This window comes from Penicillium coprophilum, assembly GCF_028826855.1.
Source record: "Penicillium coprophilum strain IBT 35676 chromosome Unknown utg000004l_segment0_segment0, whole genome shotgun sequence".
NCBI classification, from domain to species: Eukaryota; Fungi; Ascomycota; class Eurotiomycetes; order Eurotiales; family Aspergillaceae; genus Penicillium; species Penicillium coprophilum.
Genome location: NW_026622723.1, coordinates 6,792,165 through 6,813,390, shown reverse-complemented (window position 1 = coordinate 6,813,390; position 21,226 = coordinate 6,792,165). Strand labels below are relative to the sequence as shown.

At 47.5% G+C, this 21,226-nt stretch overlaps 8 protein-coding genes across 8 annotated transcripts; 3 read left to right on the top strand and 5 right to left on the bottom strand.

Annotated features, from left to right (window-relative positions):
* Window positions 1-587: 587 nt before the first annotated feature.
* N7500_006988 (putative RNA binding protein) lies at window positions 588-2,117 on the bottom strand (the record flags this gene model as incomplete). Its single annotated transcript, XM_056678132.1, has 7 exons — window positions 588-1,238; window positions 1,308-1,374; window positions 1,446-1,497; window positions 1,552-1,586; window positions 1,646-1,677; window positions 1,933-2,019; window positions 2,079-2,117. 7 exons carry the CDS (start codon window positions 2,115-2,117, stop codon window positions 588-590), a joined length of 963 nt encoding a protein of 320 aa, XP_056533132.1.
* A 624-nt stretch (window positions 2,118-2,741) lies between these two features.
* N7500_006987 (alpha-actinin, sarcomeric (f-actin cross linking protein)) lies at window positions 2,742-4,859 on the bottom strand (the record flags this gene model as incomplete). The annotated part of the gene is made up of 4 exons (XM_056678131.1): window positions 4,792-4,859; window positions 4,653-4,719; window positions 2,987-4,594; window positions 2,742-2,930 (listed from the first exon to the last, which is right to left on the bottom strand). The coding sequence occupies exons 1-4, from the start codon at window positions 4,845-4,847 to the stop codon at window positions 2,742-2,744; spliced, it is 1,920 nt and encodes a 639-aa protein (XP_056533131.1). The 5' UTR covers window positions 4,848-4,859.
* A 2,308-nt stretch (window positions 4,860-7,167) lies between these two features.
* Window positions 7,168-10,056, top strand: N7500_006986 (protein kinase family protein; the record flags this gene model as incomplete). Its single annotated transcript, XM_056678130.1, has 3 exons — window positions 7,168-9,069; window positions 9,136-9,528; window positions 9,592-10,056. The coding sequence occupies 3 exons, from the start codon at window positions 7,168-7,170 to the stop codon at window positions 10,054-10,056; spliced, it is 2,760 nt and encodes a 919-aa protein (XP_056533130.1).
* Window positions 10,057-10,236: 180 nt separating this feature from the next.
* N7500_006985 (Mg2+ transporter protein CorA-like/Zinc transport protein ZntB) lies at window positions 10,237-11,749 on the bottom strand (the record flags this gene model as incomplete). The annotated part of the gene is made up of 4 exons (XM_056678129.1): window positions 10,237-10,506; window positions 10,577-11,280; window positions 11,332-11,519; window positions 11,565-11,749. The coding sequence occupies 4 exons, from the start codon at window positions 11,747-11,749 to the stop codon at window positions 10,237-10,239; spliced, it is 1,347 nt and encodes a 448-aa protein (XP_056533129.1).
* A 214-nt stretch (window positions 11,750-11,963) lies between these two features.
* N7500_006984 (uncharacterized protein) lies at window positions 11,964-12,316 on the bottom strand (the record flags this gene model as incomplete). Its single annotated transcript, XM_056678128.1, has 4 exons — window positions 11,964-11,982; window positions 12,033-12,043; window positions 12,102-12,149; window positions 12,200-12,316. The coding sequence occupies 4 exons, from the start codon at window positions 12,314-12,316 to the stop codon at window positions 11,964-11,966; spliced, it is 195 nt and encodes a 64-aa protein (XP_056533128.1).
* A 485-nt stretch (window positions 12,317-12,801) lies between these two features.
* N7500_006983 (uncharacterized protein) lies at window positions 12,802-15,420 on the top strand (the record flags this gene model as incomplete). Its single annotated transcript, XM_056678127.1, has 10 exons — window positions 12,802-13,101; window positions 13,226-13,464; window positions 13,530-13,686; window positions 13,767-13,857; window positions 13,931-13,963; window positions 14,023-14,083; window positions 14,139-14,787; window positions 14,845-14,933; window positions 14,993-15,209; window positions 15,277-15,420. 10 exons carry the CDS (start codon window positions 12,802-12,804, stop codon window positions 15,418-15,420), a joined length of 1,980 nt encoding a protein of 659 aa, XP_056533127.1.
* A 1,464-nt stretch (window positions 15,421-16,884) lies between these two features.
* N7500_006982 (aldo/keto reductase family protein) lies at window positions 16,885-17,824 on the top strand (the record flags this gene model as incomplete). The annotated part of the gene is made up of 2 exons (XM_056678126.1): window positions 16,885-17,400; window positions 17,489-17,824. 2 exons carry the CDS (start codon window positions 16,885-16,887, stop codon window positions 17,822-17,824), a joined length of 852 nt encoding a protein of 283 aa, XP_056533126.1.
* Window positions 17,825-17,914: 90 nt separating this feature from the next.
* N7500_006981 (initiator tRNA phosphoribosyl transferase family protein) lies at window positions 17,915-19,769 on the bottom strand (the record flags this gene model as incomplete). Its single annotated transcript, XM_056678125.1, has 4 exons — window positions 17,915-18,069; window positions 18,156-18,819; window positions 18,917-19,089; window positions 19,502-19,769. 4 exons carry the CDS (start codon window positions 19,767-19,769, stop codon window positions 17,915-17,917), a joined length of 1,260 nt encoding a protein of 419 aa, XP_056533125.1.
* Window positions 19,770-21,226: the final 1,457 nt, after the last annotated feature.

Genomic DNA, 21,226 nt, shown 5'->3' with positions numbered 1-21,226 from the left:
AGAAATCAGGGAAGAATCTCATATCTTCCTTTGTCATTTGCGGTCCTTGTTTCATTTATAATTGGCGGCAGCCTTTACTGGAGTTAGGCTTTATCTACTTGTAGCTTGCCACTATCCATTGATTGCAAGCAGCCTCTCGTTCTTTGTATGCAAGCTTTATGGCATTACGCATTTGATTTTACCTCCGACTAGACGATAGAAAGACATGAAGAAAAACACCAAACAATGCAATAATAAAAGAAGACTTTATCACGAGCTCCATTTCGCCGGCGTGTGGATATGCAAGGAAAGCAAGGACAAGGACAAGGACAAGGACAGAGCACCGTGAAGGTAAAGGGAACCGAAGCAGTAAAAGCCAAATGGGTGGTATGGACGAAGTTACAATTTGTTGGTTGAGGTAAAGTACAGAGTTTCAGCGCTCGTGCCGAAATGCCTCAGCGGTTGAAAGAAAGTAGAGTGGAAAAAGGCCGAGGTGATCTGATCTGGATCCATAGAAAAGACCAAAAGCAATGTATCACAAAGGCCCACAAGATCTGAAATGCGAAAGACAAGCGAGTTTCGCGTAGTTTGAGTGACCGTGAAAGTATTTACTCAATCATATCGATATCATCGTCGGCAGCCGGTGCGCTGGGGGCCGGAGCACTCTGCTGAGGGGCGTCCTGAGCGGGTGCAGCCGCTTCACCACCGTTGTTCGCACCACCCCAGTAATCTTCCATCTCCTGGTCCAACTCCTCTTGTGTCTTACGCGGACGGGCATTGGATCGGCGGTTGGATCCATCAGTCTGTTGGGAGCGGTTGTCGCGTCCACCACGTCTGCCTCCACCGCGGCGGTTAGGAGAGCGCTGGCGAGAGCGCTGCCCGGGGACGTAACGGTCGATATTGTCGGGTGCGGGCTTGGTGACGTCGCTGCGATGAGCACGGCTTCCCCCACCACGGCGACGTCGGCCGTCTACGTTGTCATCGGGGCTCATGCTGCGATCGTCGCGGGGGCGTTCGACGCGGTCCATAAGGCTGGGTCTAGGGCGATGTGCGGAGTCCAGGGGGTTACGTTCACGCCGGCCGGGCACCAGAGAAAGACGGATGGGCTGGCCCTTGGCGTTGGCTCCGTCATACTCCTCAATGGAGGTGTGTGCATCCTTCAGGCGAGCGTATGTGATGTAAGCAACTCCCTCGGAGCGTCCAGCGCGGTCATAAGAGACAGTCAGTTCAGAAACAGGTCCAATTCGGCCGAAAAGATCCTATTCAGCGAAGAGAATTGTTAGAAATATTCTTATGTGAGTGTTGAGTATGGCCTGATTGAGACTTACCTCGAGATCGGATTCGGTGATGTCGTAGTGAAGATTCTCGACGCGGACTTTGGTCAGTGTGCTAGAGCTAATGATCCGGTTAGCGCTCTGATCAGACGAGCTATCAAATCAAAGCTGATATGATGGGTGGCTCCATACCGATCGGAATCGTGTCCGTCGCGGCCTCTGCGGCCTCCACGGGACGGGCGGGCTGAAGAGCAATGCTGTTAGAAGGGTCTCGACAAAGCACGAAAAAGCCACATACATCGATCGTCGTCAAACTTGTCGTGCACCCAATCGCTAGAAACACAGACCCGTCAGTATCATCCACACCCTAGTAGCCAGCGAAGAATACTCACAGGTTGAGATCGACACGGTCTGAAGTGTATGGCTGTTGTTTTCGAATAGACTTAGCGTTAGCTCCAAGTCAGATGAGGTATCGTGCAAAGTTCTTTTCCATGTCTTTGCCATGGCGTGTTCGTTGGCGAGTCTCCGACGATCCAGAGGACTGGCTACGATTGTCACGGAGCAAGAAGAAAATTCGCAGAGGAGTAGGAGGGCGGACCTAGATACAAAGTAAAATATTAGCTTCACTGTCATGCAATACCACCCTGGAACAAAGCCTCAGCTTCATGTCAAGTTGTACCTTTCTGACGCCATCGCGCTCGTGGCGACGGCCGGGGTTGTTGTGACGACGGGGACCACCACCACCAGAGGGGCGACCAGAGTTCCGCTGCAATTAAGTGAGTCAGTTTCACATTTTTGTGGTTTCATTGATCGCTGGAGCCTTACCGTGTCTTCAGCGATGATCTCGTCCAAGCTGCGGTCCATCTTGGAAACTGTAGCTGAGGATGCGATTGAGGAAAGAAATAAGAAGTGTAAGGCAGAGAGTGGTCAACAAATTTCTGTTCTGACTTGGATTCAAAAAAAAGTACAGAAGGAAGCGAGGGGTGTCGAGAAGTACAATGAGTCGCAGGATATCTTCATCAACTCCGATGCGGATCTGGGGACTGTCACATGACGTGAATTGTATCCATGGGTGAATACGGCAATGATTGGCAATATCCACTCGTGGACATCTACATAGCAGACCCAAAATAGTACATAGCTTCAAGGACTCGATCGCAATAGGGGTTTGACATATTCATGTATCTTGGCTATTCTTGCTTGTCTAATTCCGACTCCATGTCTACCGATAATTCGAAAATGTTCACATGGTATCCTGATCATTACAAACAAAAAAGCATACACACAATGTGTTAAAAGTAACAACCGCCGAGCTCCAGGATGCAAGATGAGCCAAGGACAAAAAAACAACAAGAGGGAGAGAGATCCATGCTTAGAAAAACATGAGAGTCCTCCTTGAAAACACCAGAAACACAGCAACACCAAGCTAGTGCAAATTCCCCATAACCACCAGTAATGCTGCGCAAATATCAACCTCCATGATACCCTTTATTGCTCATTCCCATTATTTTTGTTTACTTCTCGCATTTTCTCCATGAAGCTGATGTAGTCGTACTTGGGCAATTCGCGGTCCTCAAGTAGATCGGGGCCATCATGTGGGGGCATTGTCTTAACTAAGTGCTCAATAACATCGTCAGGAATGAGTGAGTGTCGGAGGTCCAATTCTGTGACATAGGGCTGCAGGAAAAGTTAATGGCTGTAGCCCGATAAATTACCAGAAATGCTTCACATACCTTGCCATCGGCGACTTCCTTGAAACTTTGGAAGACCTGTTCAGCAGTATTTTGATCCTCTGTCACACTGACCATAAAGCGGATAAATTGCTCGAAGCTGACCCCGGCATTTTGCGACAGTCGGTTGACCCCACATACCTCCACGTAGACTTGGTGCATCTCATCTTCATCGTAGACCAGTCCCAGACTGGCCAGTGCTGCAGAGAACTCGAGCTCTTGGAGCGTGTTGGAAGAGTCACGATCAAAATGGCGGAACACCGACTCAAACTCTTCCAATTGGATAGGAGTCAGGTTGGTCATATTGCGAGCAACCATCTGGTTGTCGAGGAAAGCCAGCTTCTTTGAAATGCTGGATTTGACGAGACTCAACTCATACGCAAGCTCGTCTAGGGTGTATGTGGTGAAGTCGTTTTCCTCAATATTGGCTTCTGCACACTGTTGGTCCAATTCTGCGATAGTGTCGAGGAAGGCATCGAGTGGCGGCAAGTTGCCATTTAACTTTTTGACATGATCAAGCTGGTCTTCAACATCACCATCCAGTCCAGAGATCGCCAATGACAAAGTCTTGAGGGTCAGCGCAAAGTCATTTGCCTTGTCAGCAAAGGAGCGGCGTAGTTTATTTTTGATGTCACGGATTGTTTCGTTTATAAGTTGACTGCGTTCATGCTCGTCCCGGGTAAGAATTTCCCACTCCTTGTCGCAGTTTTCTGGACTCAGTTCTTGTGGTGGATCGTACGGACGCAGTCGATATGTACCCAGCTTGGTTTTGATATTGCCCAGCAGAGCAGCCAGATCAGATTTTTCGGCCACCCATTGGCGTTTCTCGTTCCGCTTGTAGAGCGAGAACTGATAAGATTGTTCTTTGGCGTCTTTGTATGTTCCCTCGAACGAAGAGCTCTTCCAGTGCTCGCGCTGGCCACGAATCAGTCGCAACAATTCCTTCACTCGGCGCTCATATGAATTCTGCATATCCCATGCGCCGTGCATGTTGTTGACAAATTTCTCCACACGTCGCCCAGCATTCTCGACTCTCTCCAACTGCGAGAAAGCGTGGAACCAGTAGGCGATGTAGGTCATGAGCGAGCGTTCGTCGGGTCTGGGTACGTCACATACATCGTCCACATCGAGTAGGTCAGGAATACCAATTTCGTTGGATGCAATCTCAAAGGCTAGCTTCATATTTCCACGGTGATCACTCTTATCTAACGAGTCATAGTCGATCAGGTCGGGTCGATGAATATCGAGAAGCGCGCAGAAAGCCAAGCCGTTGTTCCAGCTGGATGAGAAGTCTCGGACTTCTACATCGTCGTAGCATGCCGTCTTTCGTTGACACCAGAGTAGCAACCCTTCCTTCGCAGTCATGCCCTCCTCGTTGATGTCACTGATAGTAAATCGCAGAATCAGGGTCCAGATTAAACCCAAGATGATCTTTTGATTGCCATCCACAATATCCTCAGCTCCAATATTCGTCATCTGAATTCTCCTCCCCTTGATGAAATCAAGACTTTTGTTCACATTTTCGAAACGCTGTACACGCAATTTAGGTCTCGAGGCATATCGACCGAGGGACTCTCCACCAAGGATTTCGAGGAGGTGAATAAGAATGACCTAACATGCGATCAGCGGTTTCCAAGAATTTCCAGAGCGGGGCAGAGGTGGGACATACGCCGTCGGAGAGGTCAGTGACCAGGTCCTCAATAGACAGGCCCCGTGCCTTCAGCTTGTCATTCAGCCTAACATTGCTCGTCAGCTGAGGTTCTGTCGCACGGAGAGAGAAAAAGAAATGGTTCGATAAGGAGGGTTACCATTTGGTGAAGGTCTTTTGCTGCACATTAATCCACTGCTTCTCAACCGTCAACATCTTTGATTAAGGCGGAGACATCCAGGGCCGATTGGCAATGATAGTGTCGGGAGGCGACAGCGAACAGGGTTGAAGATTCAGGCCAAAGAAAAAAAAAAGGCTAGGATGATCAGAGAGGCTTAAAGACTCAGTTTCCGATCTGGACTGGAGATCAGACAATGGAGCACAAAGGGGGGAAATAATGTCGAGTGGGGTGTGTTTCTCCCGCAAGTCGGAGCTGAAGATCACCCGAGCAACCGTATCTTGTTTGAACTCGAAAGAAGAGAGAAGAAACTAGAGAAAAAAAAAGAAACTAAACTGGATCGAAATGACCTTGGACGAAAAGATTATCAAATAGGAAAATTATCAAGTGAGAATTCGCAGGTGCATCCCTTGTGGACCCACTTCTAAGTATAGATCTCTATTGTTTACCCCCTTTGTCTTATAGATAGGAGGTTTTATAGACGCCACACCTCACCTCCAAGTCTCTGAGCCTGTGAAAATTTGGTAGCCTCTCCTTTCTGTTGGATGTCGTTCAAGTCGTGTTTCAGATGCTCATTCTGGCGTAGGACACTAATATGCCCGGCGTATTCACAGTTTATTCGTATAAATTGAGACAACACTCCCTTGCCCAAACATTCTTGCGTAGAAAATAGACAGTTGTCGGAGAAAGCATCCTAAGACCTCAGGGGATCTCGTCAACTGGTAGTCCATTTCCTAGGTTTCCAAATGATTGGGCGACCCTGCCACTAGTCAAACCGACGTATCTGACATGGTCTTATAATGCACGTTATTGAATATTATCAGCAAATGTAGGATTGTAAAGATAGTATTACTAAGTCTTGACTCTCTCCAGGGCTACTCCGTGTATTTGTTGACAAGGTCTAGGTTAGTCCGGTCATTTTGAGCGTTGTTCGATAGTCTATAAATCAAATCCCTTTCCTGGTGAGATCATTCGCGTAACCTTCTCCATCTGGTGATAACTTCCCACGACCGGATAACTCGATCAAACATGGGAGTAGGTCACAGCATGGGCGCCTGCCAGACTGTTAAGCTATCTTTGGAGAATAAGTGTTTATCAACCCCAATGCTCATTGAGTCTGCTATCATGCGGGACCACCCTTTCACGAGTAAATGGGCTGCACCCAAAGCATCCCCAGATTGTCGTAATTCGTGATTCAAGCGACATGAATTGACTGCCAATTCCAACTAAGAACATGTATTGGAGATGGGACTCCCGCATTTTTGACTGGCGCGGCAATATGGAGTATAAGATCTGCCAACTTTCCTATTTGCCCATGAAGCTGGAAATAAAGATGACACTTGAGAATCCAAGACACCTGCATTATACTTGAATCGAAGCCAAATAGTATCCAGCCAAGAGGGTGTTTGAACATATCAAAATTGGCGAAGACAGATATCTAGATTCCCACCAATGGGCCCGGATGTCGAGTCCAAAGCCCAACCCACGGCCCATTCGTGGGGTCCCCGGGCCGTAAGGCCCCCCATTATAGCCCTAGCCCATTTAGAGGGTTCAACTACATATTTGACGACTGATTTACTATATATTAAAACAATTCTTTATTACCATCAGACAAAGGCGAGAAACGAGGTCTATACATATTTATTTGGTGCTTTTTAGGCCCTAATAGGCTTCCGTTGAAAGCCCAGTGGGCTTTATACTAAGCCCGTGGCCCACCGGTGGGCCCAAAATTCAGCCTTTAAGTGAACTGGGTCAGGTTCGGCTTTAGGCTTTGTGGACTTTGCAGAACTTTATACCTATGGACTCCCTTTTCTCTTGTCTGGGCTATAAGGGTGCAAATCTCCTCTTCATATATCTCTTGTAATAAAGTCATTCTCCAGCCTGTTTATCCAAGTTCGTTCAATCCATACGTAGGCTAGCTTGTGATTTAAATAAAGAAATAAGAAAAGAAAGAAAAGCCTCATCCCGCAGACTGTAGGCAGCTAGAAACAAATGAACCGAAGGTCAAGGAATAGATACTGAGCCAGATGGTTTTGTCGCAGGCAAAAGACTCTATCGTCCTCTACCACTGCCTGATAACCAACGCATGAAGCGCAGAAGGGGTTACTTAGGGGGTAGTACGGAGGAATTACCAGGGTGAAACGGAATAACGTCCTATTTTGGCTATTTTGGCCTTATCTTTGCTCAGCCCAAGCCGGGGAGAGCCGCATGATTATGCGGGGCATAGGCGCAGGGAACGTGTCAATAATCGCCTATTATCTGCTTGAAATTTCCTGCGACCATTTCTTACTGCACGGAGTACCTGATATGTCTAAAGTTGGAGCCCCATTCACGCAGTGAGCCAGAGCAAACCCCAATATGGAATCCACTCAATACAATGAGCTCTGTGAGGAGATCTATGTGCAAATTATGGAAAAAATGGAAAGGAGCCATGAGGAGGGAGGCCGATTTGCTCCTCATGGTACTGCGAAGAAAGTTCTACAGCCAGAAGTCTTGCGACGCCTCTTTCGCAGTCTGCAATTAAACGATGCCCCAACAAACATTTACGATCTCAACGAAGATAGTTTGATCAACAAAATGCGAGAACGGAAGCTATATGACTTTCTCGCTATTCTCATTTTCACGTCCTGCACCATCGAGGCTACGCGGAAATTCACCATCAAACTGTTGGCTCCAACTGCCTGGTCGCCAAATATCTGCTCTCTGCCAGCAGACCGTGAGAGGCTCATAGAGATTTTTGGGGAACGGGTCACGCCGGACAAATTCATGACACAACAAGCATGCTTTTGTCCTGTCGTGATCTGTAACAAAAAGGAAGTTCGAATACAGAGCCTAGATCGGCACTGTTTACCCTATCTGGAACAAAAATATCGCGGAAAAGGAGCGCAGGGCACTGTATACCAAGTGAAGATTGCCAAGGGGCACTTTTACGACCCGATTGTTCAAGGAACAAATCAGAGCCCGAAGGAATTGGCGCGCAAAGACTATCAATCCACTAAGGACATGGAAGAAGATATCTTAAGGCAAATTCTTGCCTGCGATCGGACTTGTCCAAATATTGTGGATATCTACGGTAGCCTTTCCATTGGCACAAATTACAGCATCTTCATGCCTCTCGCCATGTGCGATCTAAGCGCCTACATGGGGGACGACCGAGCAAGACCAAATACCATCACCAAAACAGATATGATTAACTCGGCTCGGGGACTCGCAGGTGGGCTTGATTTCCTTCATAATGGCATGAGGACGGCCGAAGGAGACAGGATAGTATGTTACCATATGGACCTCAAGCCGAGCAATATTCTGGTATACCTTGAAACAGTCAACGACAAGCAGGAGTTTGTTTGGAAGATCAGTGACTTCGGCATGTCTCGGCTCAAATTGAAATCTCGCAGAGAGGAGACCGACTTCGACAGCTGGTTTGTCCGGTTCCAGCAGCCCAAGGATGCATCTACCTCGGCAACCTACAACAGACGTGGGGACGGTAGCACTTATCTTGGGCCCGAGTCTCTGTCACCACACAGGGCTATGAGAAAAGCAAACGACGTCTGGTCTTTGGGGTGTATCCTCAGTATCGTTTTTACATTCCTAGAGGAAGGCAGCTCTGGCGTTAGAGAGTACCGAGAAAAGAGAATAAAGCACCGCAGCTCGGATGGTGATCGCTTCTTTGTCGCAGATCCACTGTTTGGTCGTCCGAAGATCCACCCAGCGGTCACACTATGGCATGATGGACTGATCAAGAAAGCCAGACAGAGGAGCCCCAAGGAGGGGGAAGCGGTGAAGTCAATCCTGGATTACCTGGAACATGATGTTCTCCAGCCAGAACAATCAAAGAGATGCAACGCCCGGAAACTGGAAGACAAATTGTATAAGACATTTCAGAAATACAAGGAGCTGAACAATGAAGGGGGCCCACCTTTGCCAGAGAAAGAGCCTGGTATAAGCAAGAAGCTACAACAAATGCGCATCAATGTCCTCATAGGCAAAAAGCAAGAGTCCGCCTCAGACAAACGTGTCGAGCAATGGTATCTAGGTCCGACCCAGTCTTTCAAAGGCTGCGAGATATCTCCAGATGGAACAGTTATTGCGTTCTGGACTGACACTAGAATTTCGCTTTACACTTCGCAATCTCTGGAGCAAGGAGCAGAGGGCGCACGCCCGGCTGCAGAATATTTGATCAAGACACCGGAATATCGCTGGAAGAGTATCAGCCTGACGAGAAAACATCTGATAGCTTCCACCTCGGGGGGCACTTTCCAAGTAAGCATTTAGCTCTCTCTGATTTTTTATTTTTATGTTTTCTGTCTAATGAGGCTTTGACGCAAGCTTTATATCTTCAAACTACGAAAGGGGCTATTAGGCATGGACGTCAATCTTAGACATGGGGAGCGAATCTCTCTACCAACACTGCCTGAGATAAAGAAGGTGGCTCTCGCGCCTGGAGGTCAGACAATAGCATGTGTTGTCAGCGACGGATATGAGGACCAGAACACAGGGTCCTTGTATATTGGTTCCGTCAATTCTCCGAATGAGTGGCAGCTGGGGAATCAACTCGATTGGCCCGCAGCAGACGTGGTTCAGCTATCATTCTCAACAAATGACGACCTATACATGGTTTTCCGACCACAAAGAAGCGGCCCAAATCAGAAACACGAGATTCCTGTCATTCATGTATCCCTCAAATCTAACCAGCTATGTCCGCTCATTATCGAGCCAAAAGTAAAGTCTCCACCTCCCAGTGTTCAACTTCATATTGTCTATCTATCTAATCTGTTTATATAGGGCTTTGAGAGTAGTAGCACTGTTGGTCTTTTTACGACTTTCGCTCCGTTTTTCCAAAAGCCCCATGTTTGTGTCCTTGTCACCCGAGAAAAGCAGCTACACATCCAAAGCCTGGCAGAAGTGGATAAGACAGCTGCTATACATGCCGACATCAAGAATTACCGAGTCCTTAAGCTGATGATGGGCAAAAATGATGAGAAAATATTCGCAGTGGGGAGGCGCGCGGCGCATCATAGGATGCTTCTATTGGAGATTGCCATTCCCGCACCTCAGGCAACAACGATTACTGTGACCGAGCTTGCTGAGATTCCGGGTCTTACATACAGTGATGAATTTGCCGAGAGAGTGGTCCACGGTGAAAAAGAGAGTGTTGTTATTCTTGCCGCTTTGATGGGTGCAAACCAATGTGGAATATACAAAATAACTGTGCCTAGGTTCAGATCGGGTACCTCAGCGGCTGCATAGGTTTTATTCTTGTGGATAACTCTATATTTGTTTGGTACTTTTAATCCATCCCCTGCCCAACATCCTTTTCTAAATTTTCGACTTTGCATGTATCTCTATCTCATTTTCAAAAACGGGGACCCCAAACCATAAAACTTTCATGTCGCCGCCAAGCTAGATGCTTGTATAGAGGCTTTTTCCTCAAGCCGGGCAAGACTGTAGCTCAATGCTGGAATTGCTGCCACCTGTGAACCGCCTCCTCACTTCTTCAATAGTCCAAGTTTGGCGACTTCGTATATTCGGCGCAAGCCCGCGGAATGCCGGACCATTGCGACGTAATAACCAGTAGTATAGAAGGAACGTGATTGCCGTCAGGGCAATAGATGAGATGAAAAATATCCATATCATAGGTGTACCAACAATTCGATTGTTTTCCTGATCCATGTCGAAGAAATTCATACCAAATATAGTCTATTATGGGAGAATGTTAGCAGATATCCGACCGCCGATATGTGCTGAAAGTCAAAGGAAGGACACTAACGGCCAGGAAGGATGACGGAAGGTACACCAGCGTCAAAGTGGTAATGAATACCGCGGACTTGTTCAGCTGTAGCATGTTTGTATTTTGTTCCTTCGCTAGGACCTGATTCCGAAATAATAAAGTGTCGGCGAGTAGCTTCGAGACAATCTGAGCCCGCTCCTGCAAATGGGAAGCATTACGGGAATTTGCAATGCACTCTCGACGATAATTTTTGAAAACTTGAACCGCGGACTTGTCGGTTGAGATCACTGACTCGGAGCTGATGACGGTACATAGCTCGTCGAGAATATCTGTGGCTGATGCTAGGACGGCTGGAACTTCAAGAAATCTAGTCTGTAAGGCAGTCAATGTGCTGAGGCTATCGTAGCCTAAACTCAAAGGCCCAGTAATAAAAGTGGCGATTGTACTGCCTGCAAGCGGCAGAAATCGTTGTTCATGTACGGCGATGTATTTCCTCCATGCAGGAAAGTATACTGCGAACAAGACCCGGTGTAGCCAAAATGGATCAGATTCAACTTCGGGGCAAATATTGCGCAGTAAATTCTCAGCCTGGGAATGCGCTTTGGATTGCGGCGTGGGATTGAACAGTACGAAAAGATTTTGGGATGAAGTTTTGTCGTATCGGTGATAGATTCCACTCTGGCGAATGACCCATTTGTTTTCTTGTGACTTATACTCGGGGTACCTCAGAGTGTAGGAAATTTCTGTTTCTCCAACTTAGCAGTAGGATTGGTAGCTCGGTAAAAGTTAAGTACCAGTCATAGAGTCAGAGCAGGACTCTGTAAATGGAAGACAGAATACCCCCTCCAGGTCATCACTGCGTCGATAAAAGCACGACGGCACCGCCCAAAATGATGGGCCTATCCTGTGTCCGGTGACGAGGAGGTCAAGCATAGGTTTAGTGATCTGCAGTTGTCGCCAGGAATTGCGTTGACATATTGACCTGTCAATTATTAACAGAAGAAAGTGTGATGTTTATTTAACATACACAACGCGACACTTGTAGGGATTGGTCTGGTTGTTTTCCAGAAAAGATGCCGTATCTTCTTCTGTGCGAAGGTCTGATCGTTGGTATGAGCCTCTTGTGAGGAACGGCGTCGCATCCTGTCTGACCTCGAAGACTTGTACGGGCTCGACCGGGCGATCTAGGCAATAATTATCAAAGATAGTCATTATGTGCGGGTCTGTAGAGATGATGGCAAAAGAAAATCGATCGAATTCAGCACCTGGACTATTATATAAGACGTACGCCCCAGGGGGGGATGTTTATTGAATCGCCACTCCTCCGCTACATCTTGCACAGACCAAGGCATGCGACTGTGCCTTCCACTGTGCCTCAACTCAGTCTGCCTCATGTCCATCATGTCTATGCCACACCAGCCTTGCACTAGTCGTCCTGAGCCGAACTATTTTCATGTCAGTTTTCTTCGGCCAGAACGAACTAAAAACCTCTTACTCGAGCTCAGCCTTGTGGGAAAAGTGTCAGCGACAGATTTCGGGACGGACAAAGATCACACTAACTTACAGTCTCCACTATTCTAGGGGCAGTGAAGGACCATTGGTCTTCTTTGATCTAGAATACGCGTCAACCTGCGCCCGACGCACAAGGCTCAAACGAGTTACCTGAATACCAAAGTCTGTTTGTCCAGGGAACAGTCGTTCAAGTAAATCCTGAAGACTGTCTCTACGTAAGTAGCGAGTGCTTGTGGTTTGAGGAGGAGTTTGTCCGCTTTCAGGCATGATTATTGAAATTGCGATCTTTCTGATTCAGCTCGAGTCCCTGTCAAACACGGGAAAAGGGACCTGATAAATCACAGCAAGCGGCTGAAAAAGCAGACTCAATGTAACGTCACAAAGCTGATCTTTGCCTTTCTTATCTTTCGCCAATTTTGCCTGCTATATCGTATCGCTGATTCGAGGGTCGTCTCGAGATAATGCGCGACTAATCCACATGGGGACATCATCTCCGCTTTGTGATAAGACTAGGATCTCATACATGTCGAGTGCAGACTGATTGATCTAGAATTCGAAGCGAAATCCGGAGTAAAGGAGGGGGGGTCTTCAATCCCGACAGTTTGGTGAGAATTATCCGGATTTGCGTTATGCTTAACCTGCGGCTCATTATTATACTTTTATTTAAGTAGCTCCCGAGGTCCCTTGCTTTCAGTCACAGCGGTGGGTAACTGTCCTGCGGAGTAAATAGATATCTATACGCTTGATTCATCATGTCAAAGCCGGCAGAGTTACAGTTGGCAGAGCCACCAGAATGGGCACGTCCCTGGCTTTCTGGTGTTCTGCCCACAGGAGGCGTAGGACAACTTTCAGATGGAAGTCTCAATCTACCACCTCGAAATACTTTGCTTCCTCCACCAAATGACCCCCCGAGCTCAACATTCTCACCCTCATATTATTCAGCGGACTCGGAAAGCACTGGGATTTTCAAAATATGCTCAGAGAAACGGCTTGTCATCACGCCGGGCCGTGAGCGGACCGTCAACAGATCCCTGAGAGGCATTCATCTATTTGTAAGTGAGCATATCCGATTATGTGGGCTTGAAAGAAGATGTTCCTACATTATAGCCTAGTACTGGCAAAATTAGCTATCCTCATCATTGTTTTTCTTTGAATTTTAAAAGCTAACAGAAATAGATGATCACAGTCAATGCGACACTCGGTACAGGTCTCTACTGGCGCGGTGGTCAGATTCTTGAACTCGGTGGACCTTTGACAGTACTTTTATCGTTCATCTTCATCGGAATCTTGACATGGGCCGTCATGCAATGTATCACTGAAATGCTGTGCATTTGGCCGATACCTGGTGCACTGTCAGTATATGTCAGTCAGTTTGTCGACGAAGAACTGGGAATCGCGGTTGGTGTTACATACTGGTAAACTACACCCCCTTGATAGTATCTATAATTCCCAATCAGAAAGCCACTGACAGCTTTAATAGGTTTGTCTATTCGATGTCTTTTTCCACACTGGTGGCAACCTCGGCTGCGGAGTTCAACTTTTGGTCTTACATCCATGAAAGACCGCTTATACAGGGCTTGATTATATATCTACTAATCCCATTGGTACTCGTCTGCATCAATACCGTAAGAATCGAGGTATGCTTTCTCTGTCAATGCTGACCAATGCAAATGGTTTCGACCTCGGGAGCGAGAAGTGCCAGCTGACGAGTGTTCAGATTTATGGTTGGTTGGAAGTGGCGACAGGCAGCATAAAAATTATATTTCTTGGTGTCATTATTGTGATACTGGTTGCGATTAATCGTGGAGGTTAGTCAAGTACTTAACGAGCGGCTTTCATTGAATACGTCTTTTCTTTGGAATATATGCTAATGATGAGCAGCTGGCCCAGGTACTGCCCCCCTGGGCGTCAAGTGTATGCAATTGCTATCCTCTTATGAATGAATTGCCGAAATAAAATACTTACACCATCAGATTGGGCTTCGCCTATCGATTTTGATAAACGGGCGGCCAATGACTGGGGCGTTGCTTTACTGTGAGTCGTGGCATGCGTCTTTTTCCTCGACCTAATTTAACAATGAACATTTTAGTATGGGCATTTCGATAGCAACATTTGCCTATACCGGAGTTGAAGTCATCGCTGCTTCTGCCCTAGAGGCAAAATGGCCACATCGCGAAGACGAACAATCGAAGACCTCGGAAAGCTTTCGACGGTCTAACGACGCCCACATCGGTAAATCATTTAAGTTTCCCGCTATATTTATTCCGGTACTTGCTATGGTTGGATATACCGTCAGCGGACTGCTCGCAACGTTGAATATAGAGCGGAAAAGTTGCGATCTTCCTCGGCTCAGTTGGCTTCCACCGGATGCGTGCAAGCCCTCGAACAAAGCTGCGTTCGTTGCAATTGCTGCAAGTTCACATATTCCGCATCTAGCAGACGTGTTCAATGGTTTCCTTGTGTTTACGTGTCTCTCGTGTGCTGGTACTAATCTGTACATCGCCTCGCGAACCTTGTTTGGCATAACAAGTCGTTTGGATGGGGGCGAAGGGCAGAGATGGTACCTGCGCGTCTTTGCATGGTTTGGTAAAACAGATAGACGACAGGTTCCCCGGCGAGCCATGATATTCTCGGCGGTTGCGTTCTGGTGGGTGCCGTTCCTGCAGCTGATCCGCGGAAATAGCAACACTCAACCCTCTGGGAATAACCCAGTTGATACCCGAGTCTCCGTGGATAAGGTAAGAAAACATATTATCTTCTCCTACCTCGAGCTTAGAGCTAACAAAAGCGGATAGTTTGTGGAGATACTAAGCCAAATGTCATACTCTGCAGTTTTGATCGTCTGGGCATGCGAGTGTCTGGCATTCATTCGCTTCTACCAATGGTACGTCTACCGATCTAGCTGCACAATTATTGCATTACTAACATATATTTTATAAACAGTATCTCTCAGCATCGTGAACATCTCAAACGTGAAAATGTCCCTCACGTCCAGCGCTGGAACGAAGACGATCATGATGACTATCCATACCGCAGCCATAGTCAGCCACTGACGGCATATCTAGCCTTGCTGGGCTGTATTTTTGTCTCATTGGTCGCTAATGGTGCTGCGTTGTGGAATGGGTTCCATCTTTTACCATTCTTAGCATCGTATCTATCGGTAAGAGAAACGATGTGCACCGAATTGAAACCAATTTACATCGACTAACCAAGACTTGCTGAAACAGGTTTTTGTCTTCGTGGGCCTATGGGTACTGTTGAAGATTATGCGGGGCGCAAAATGGTCTTGGGTTGATCTCTCACAGCCTGACAAAGTCGCCAGGATGTTCAGACATCTACATGATATTCGCCTGAGTGTGACACAGTCCTAGTGTCTGGCATGAACATTAATCTTTGATTTCAGTATTTGCCTTGAAGTTCAATACTGGTGGTAATTACTTTGGAATTAGATCTTGAAGTTGTATTAATAGCCTATGTTTGAATTACCTTGTCGTCACAGTCTCGCAACACCGTCAACTACTCTGCTTAATAATTCCCTCAGATTGATCTACATATTTTGGCCGTAGCAGGTTCATACTACAATAAAAAGTAATTAGCAGAGATCAAATGGCTGTTGACTTTGGAAAGTGAGGTACGCCTACTAGTACGCTAGGAATCTAGGCTAGGGACAGGCATAGAACACGTTGAGGAAAGATGCCATTGTATATATCTCTGGACTTATCGAGGTATTTCTGTAGATGAGTCATTCTCATGATATTGGTCAGTAGGGAATGTCAAGTGGTTTCCATTTGATAAACAACCTTATGCGGCTTTAAACGGTCTTACAGGGCTCTGAAGTAGTCTTCAAGTGGTCTTCTCGGCGTTCTTCTCGGATATTTCTCTTACATATCCTCATAATCTTTTAGTTTCAGCTCTTTCCGGTCTCACAGATAGAGAGCCGAGAAAAGCAGAAAAAGCATACTTTGTGCAAGCGTTTTCCTATATATAACTTCTGATCCAAGCAGACGAAATCAGTTTTGTATATCACCTCGATTAAACCACCAGCAGATACATTAGAGCCGATACTCTCCCACGTACTATGATTACTGATACCATGCAGAATTTGAAGGCAATAGATCATGTTACATCAAGGTATCACTTGCTTGCTCAGGCAGGCTCACCAGACCTCGCTTTCCTCCATTTCAGGCCTTTATTTCTTTGCCTCCATAAAGTCATGTGGATGCCATATATGACATGACTCTAAGCATAGCAACATGATGGCCCAAAATGATAGTCATCAATCACTCTTTTACTTCTGATTCAATGTTCCTGTCGGCATAGGCCAAGGCTTCGCGAACAGCGATATTATGAGTATGTCAAAAATTGGAATCGAGATTGAAGGCGGTAGGCACGTGTAGCTACTACATGTGATTGATTTGGTTCTCTTGGAAGCAGTATAATCGATTGCTTTGTAGCCTTTATGACAATGTTCTTCGATGGCGCAATAACATACTAAACCCCATTGTAAACGCAACCGAATGGTATCACGCAATTCTTTGGTGGCCAAGTACAATATAGAAATGAACTTTTTAGACTATTGGGTGGAAGTAAACAGAGATCATGTTTGGGATCTTTGAGCAGCATATCAACATCAACAGACGAAAATGCAATTTGGCTTGATCTCGGTATTCAATGTTGTATAGATTGTAACCCTGGGCTTGGAGCCTTGGTCCACGGGTATCGGTGTTAGTCATCCAAAATGACCTCATTTTCGCAGAGCGGGGCCAGGAGATTCTTTGAAACATTCAGAACTTCTCAATTTCGTTTCCCATTCGTACATACACTTTCACTCCAAAATGTCCGCCTCCTTCAAAATCACAGACCTCCTTCCCCTCCCGAACTCCAATGTTCGCATCCCGCGCCTTGGTTTCGGCGTCTACCGCTCCCCCACCAACCAGTGCGTGCAGTCTTGCCTGAAGGCATTGGACGCAGGCTACCGACACATCGACACAGCACAGTTCTACGCCAACGAGGCGGAAGTCGGCGAGGCATTGCGCATCACCAGCGTGCCCAGAGATCAGATCTTCGTCACGACCAAGATCCTCAGCCCCGCAGCCTCGATCGAAGCTACCTACGATAAATTGCTGGCTTCCGTGCACAAGATCGGCGGCGCGGACGGATATGTCGACCTGTTCTTGATTCACTCATCCAGCTCAGGCTCTGCTGGGCGGAAACTTTTGTGGCAGGCGCTTGAGAAGTTATACGCGGAGGGCAAGGCGAGGAGTATCGGTGTTAGCAACTTTGGTGTGGGGCACATCGAGGAGATGCGCTCATATGCCCAGGTGTTCCCGCCTCATGTTAATCAAATCGAGGTTGGTGCTCTTGTTTCTATTACTACGCTTCTATCTACATGGGCAGTTGTTTGGTTGGATTGTGATCACTGACATTTTATCTTTGCAGCTCCACCCGTGGTGCCAGCAGCGCGTCATCGACGAATACTGCAAGAAGAACGGAATTATTGTCGAGGCGTATTCGCCCATCGTGCGAAACTATAAAGCCAACGACCCGGCGCTAGTGGAGGTGGCAAAGAAATACGGGAAGTCCACTCAGCAGATCTTGATCCGCTATGCGCTCCAGAAGGGTTGGGTGCCTCTGCCCAAGACCGACAACCCCGAAAGAATTGTGGCCAACGCGGATGTGTTCGGCTTCGACATTAGCGCGGATGATATGGCCGTGCTGGATTCCTTCGATCAGGGCAGTGCCGGCGCTATCGTGGAGGCCGTGAACAACGAATGAACGGTCTCTCGGGCATGCTCTTAATTACCCAGGCGCTTCGAGACAAATCAGGCTCGATCAAGCGATGCAATGTAGCCACATTTCTCAAAGTCAATAATCCGGCGGCTGCATCAGGAACGCATTGACAGATTGAAGCGTGGCGCGAGACGGATTGACGTCATGTTTCGACGACACGAGCCAGGCTAGACGCTGTCGAATGAATTGCTTGCTGATCGCTCGCTTGCTCAATGAGGCATCGAATGCGCCTGCGAGAAACAATTAGTTATTTATTCATATTCCACATAGCGTTCAAATCCATCACCCAGACCATCTGGGGGCATTGCATACATACCTTCGTCGTTATAAAAGAGACAAATAATCGCTAGAAGCGTCCCCGCCGAAAGATCTTTCCCATTGTCACAGGTAACCAGCACTGACAGCGACGAATCCTCTCCAAGACGAACGCCGATAAACTCACGTACCTTATCCAGACATTTCCGTAGATCTCGACTTCCGAGTTTCCCAGAATCACAGCCCAAATTAAGTCGCTTCGCATTGCCCTCCGCAGCCGCAGCACTCCCATTGCAATCAATGACAAGATCGTACCGACCGCCAGCATCGACGTCCGTCCCCGACCCAATGTACAAATTGCGCGTGGGAGAGATGAGTGTCGCGTCCTGGGCCACATCCAGCAGCTTGTGCTCAGCCACCAGCCGGTCAATAAGCTCCGGTAATTCGTCTTCTGGCGTATTCTTCAAAACAGCCTGATTAGCCCAGAAAACCGGCGGCGTCAGACCATACGCCCACGCCTCGCTATCATCGCCCGCGCCTTGGATGTATCCACCCTCGGACATTTCGGCGCCATGCACGCGCCTAGAAGCGGAACATAGTACAAGTAGATTGTACTCATCGCCCTTGTGCAGATCTGCCGGGTGGAAATATGTCCTGTTGGCCCAGGCGACCTGGATAGGTTTGCCTAGTTGCTGGCGCAGATTGTCCAGATCAAGTTTTAGACTCTGGGTAACAAGGATGGATCAGCCACATTTGCCCGAATAAGGAGGGGAGCGTGGTGCAGTAGTTTGCACAAGTCACGTTTATTTCATGCATGCGTACCTTTAGGGAATGCACGAATCCTTCGATTCGATTCTCGATCTGCGCTTCTTCCGATGCGCCCAGGTAATCGGGTGGAAGGCAGACTGGGTGGTATGCAGTCGCGGATGGGAATAGGGCTCTGTTGAGGACCGCGCTCCAGATTGGGACAGTTTTTGAAAGTGCGTCTGGCATCACTAGGGGCTGGTTAGTAGAGCGCGTCAGGCCTAGCCGCGGTCATAATTACATGACAACCAGCAGGATCAAGTAAGGAGAGCGGGATCATTCTCTAATCGGGAATGGTGCAGGTAGAGGTGGTACATACATTTGCCTCGGCGAGTTGAATCCACAATTACACAGCTGCGGAATCAAACACCAAATAGTTAGTTTTTTTATGCTCTTTTTATGGGCTCATGAGAGGATTATGCAGTGCTGGAGTTGGCCATGGCTTATACTTCACGGTTCAATGAAGGTCAACCAAAGACAGCATAGATATAAATCCACAAGCAACAGAAAATCAGTGGGAAAGATGCGAGACTAACCCCCCATGATCCCTAGCTAGCGGAAGCAACTGCAAGTTCAGCCTACGAAAGCTAAAATCCCACTGACCGGTGTGGCCGTCGGTGCTTTTGAAATAAGCACTGCCAGCTTTGGTCGCAGGCGGAATATACCAGCTTCCGCAGCGCTCATTAGCAACCAGCGGTAAGTCATAGTGGTCCGCGACCTCTTGCGCAAAGGTGGCATCTGTCTCAATAGACTGGAGCCGATTGGCGACGGACAGCGCCGATCGACGCAGAGATGATAGCGTCTGGGAAATTGACAGCTGCTCCGGGAAATGAAGGGACTCTAGGGTCGGGAAAGTATCGGAAGAGCCCATGCCGGCCAAAGGTGTTGCCAAGTATATTTCGAATCCAAATATACGAGGCCGTACTCTAAGGTTGTATTAGGAGCCGTTTGAGATTTCGAGCTGTGCAAAATGGCGATTTGACCCGAGATCCCCTAATGTCGTGCTGACTTCGGTTGATTTGATTTGACGAAGTGTTACGTTGGGTTTTTTTTTGGGTCTTCGGGTTGCGAAGGAAAGCCGTTGTGGAATTGGCAGGTGCGTTTGGGATTTTGAGTCTGGCCAATCATATTGGTCGCATGGAAGAGGTGGATCCGAATTCGTGCAATGTATACAATAGTTGGGTGCTACCTGGTTCCTGGCTGTGTCAATGTGTAGATATCTCCATCGGGTTGAAAAAGAATGGTTCAAATTGCTAGAGAAGCCTACAATAGTAGATCCCGGAGTGTCGTGCTCCGAAAATGATAGTACAAGGTAAGTTCGGGCACAACTCCCATAGCATTGTGGTAGGCTAACCTTTTTCTGACCACGGTGATAATATAGAATGAGGTATAAAGTATTCAAATCGCTCATTACGCACCAGAGTTGGCTTAGTCTTACTTTGCACCGAGGTGTCATCTTGGGGTTCTCTCTCCCAATCCGCCAAGCATGCTTTGAATGTCCAACTGCATACTTGATATAGTCTGACCGCGGTAATTGTTTGGGATGACACGGGGAGGTGGACCAACGGGCGGAATTCCGGGCCTGCATATCAATGTATGATTTTCAATTATTCCGTACCCTGGCTTTCCTCCCCTTGGAAGTGGGAAGATAATGAGAAGACGGAGCCATGACCGTGCATGAGTTTGGGCCTACAAATCAGTAGGCCTATGTGTACGGAGTAGGTACGGAGTAGTCGTATGCAGTGCCCAATTACACGGACCATATGCATGTAGTCTAGAATCTTGTACACTCTTAACATCAGGTGATAAAGTAACTTGCATATAGAAGTCACTTGAGCAGAGACAGGAACAATGAAATAAAGTCACGAGATTATCAAATTTCCAACGGAAGCCAACCGGTCAGAAAATGCGAGAAGATGCGAGAAAACGCAAGGTGGAAGTATCCCACCTGCCCGGAGTAGAAAGACAATACTAGTCTGTAAATAGACTAGCGTACTATATACCTGTGCTTCAATTGGCTGAATGTCTGGCTATATACTCAGGGTTGAGGTACTGAATACCTGTTTTTTGTACTATGAGATAGGCCAATCCCAAGTATCCAGTACACGTAGCCCCCCACGTCAGTGACCAGCCCCTCCCGCTCTGGCCCGGTTTCCTTTTAGGGATTCTAATTTCGGCGTCATTTGGGGTCAGCTCTTGCCTTGACTTAAATACTCTAGTTGCCTAGTTTCCTTTTCCTCCAGGCATCCCTCTTCTCTTTTTTTGTCCCGACCACTCTCCTGTGGATCACACGAGAATACTTCCCACATTGTATTTCTGCTTTTCCCC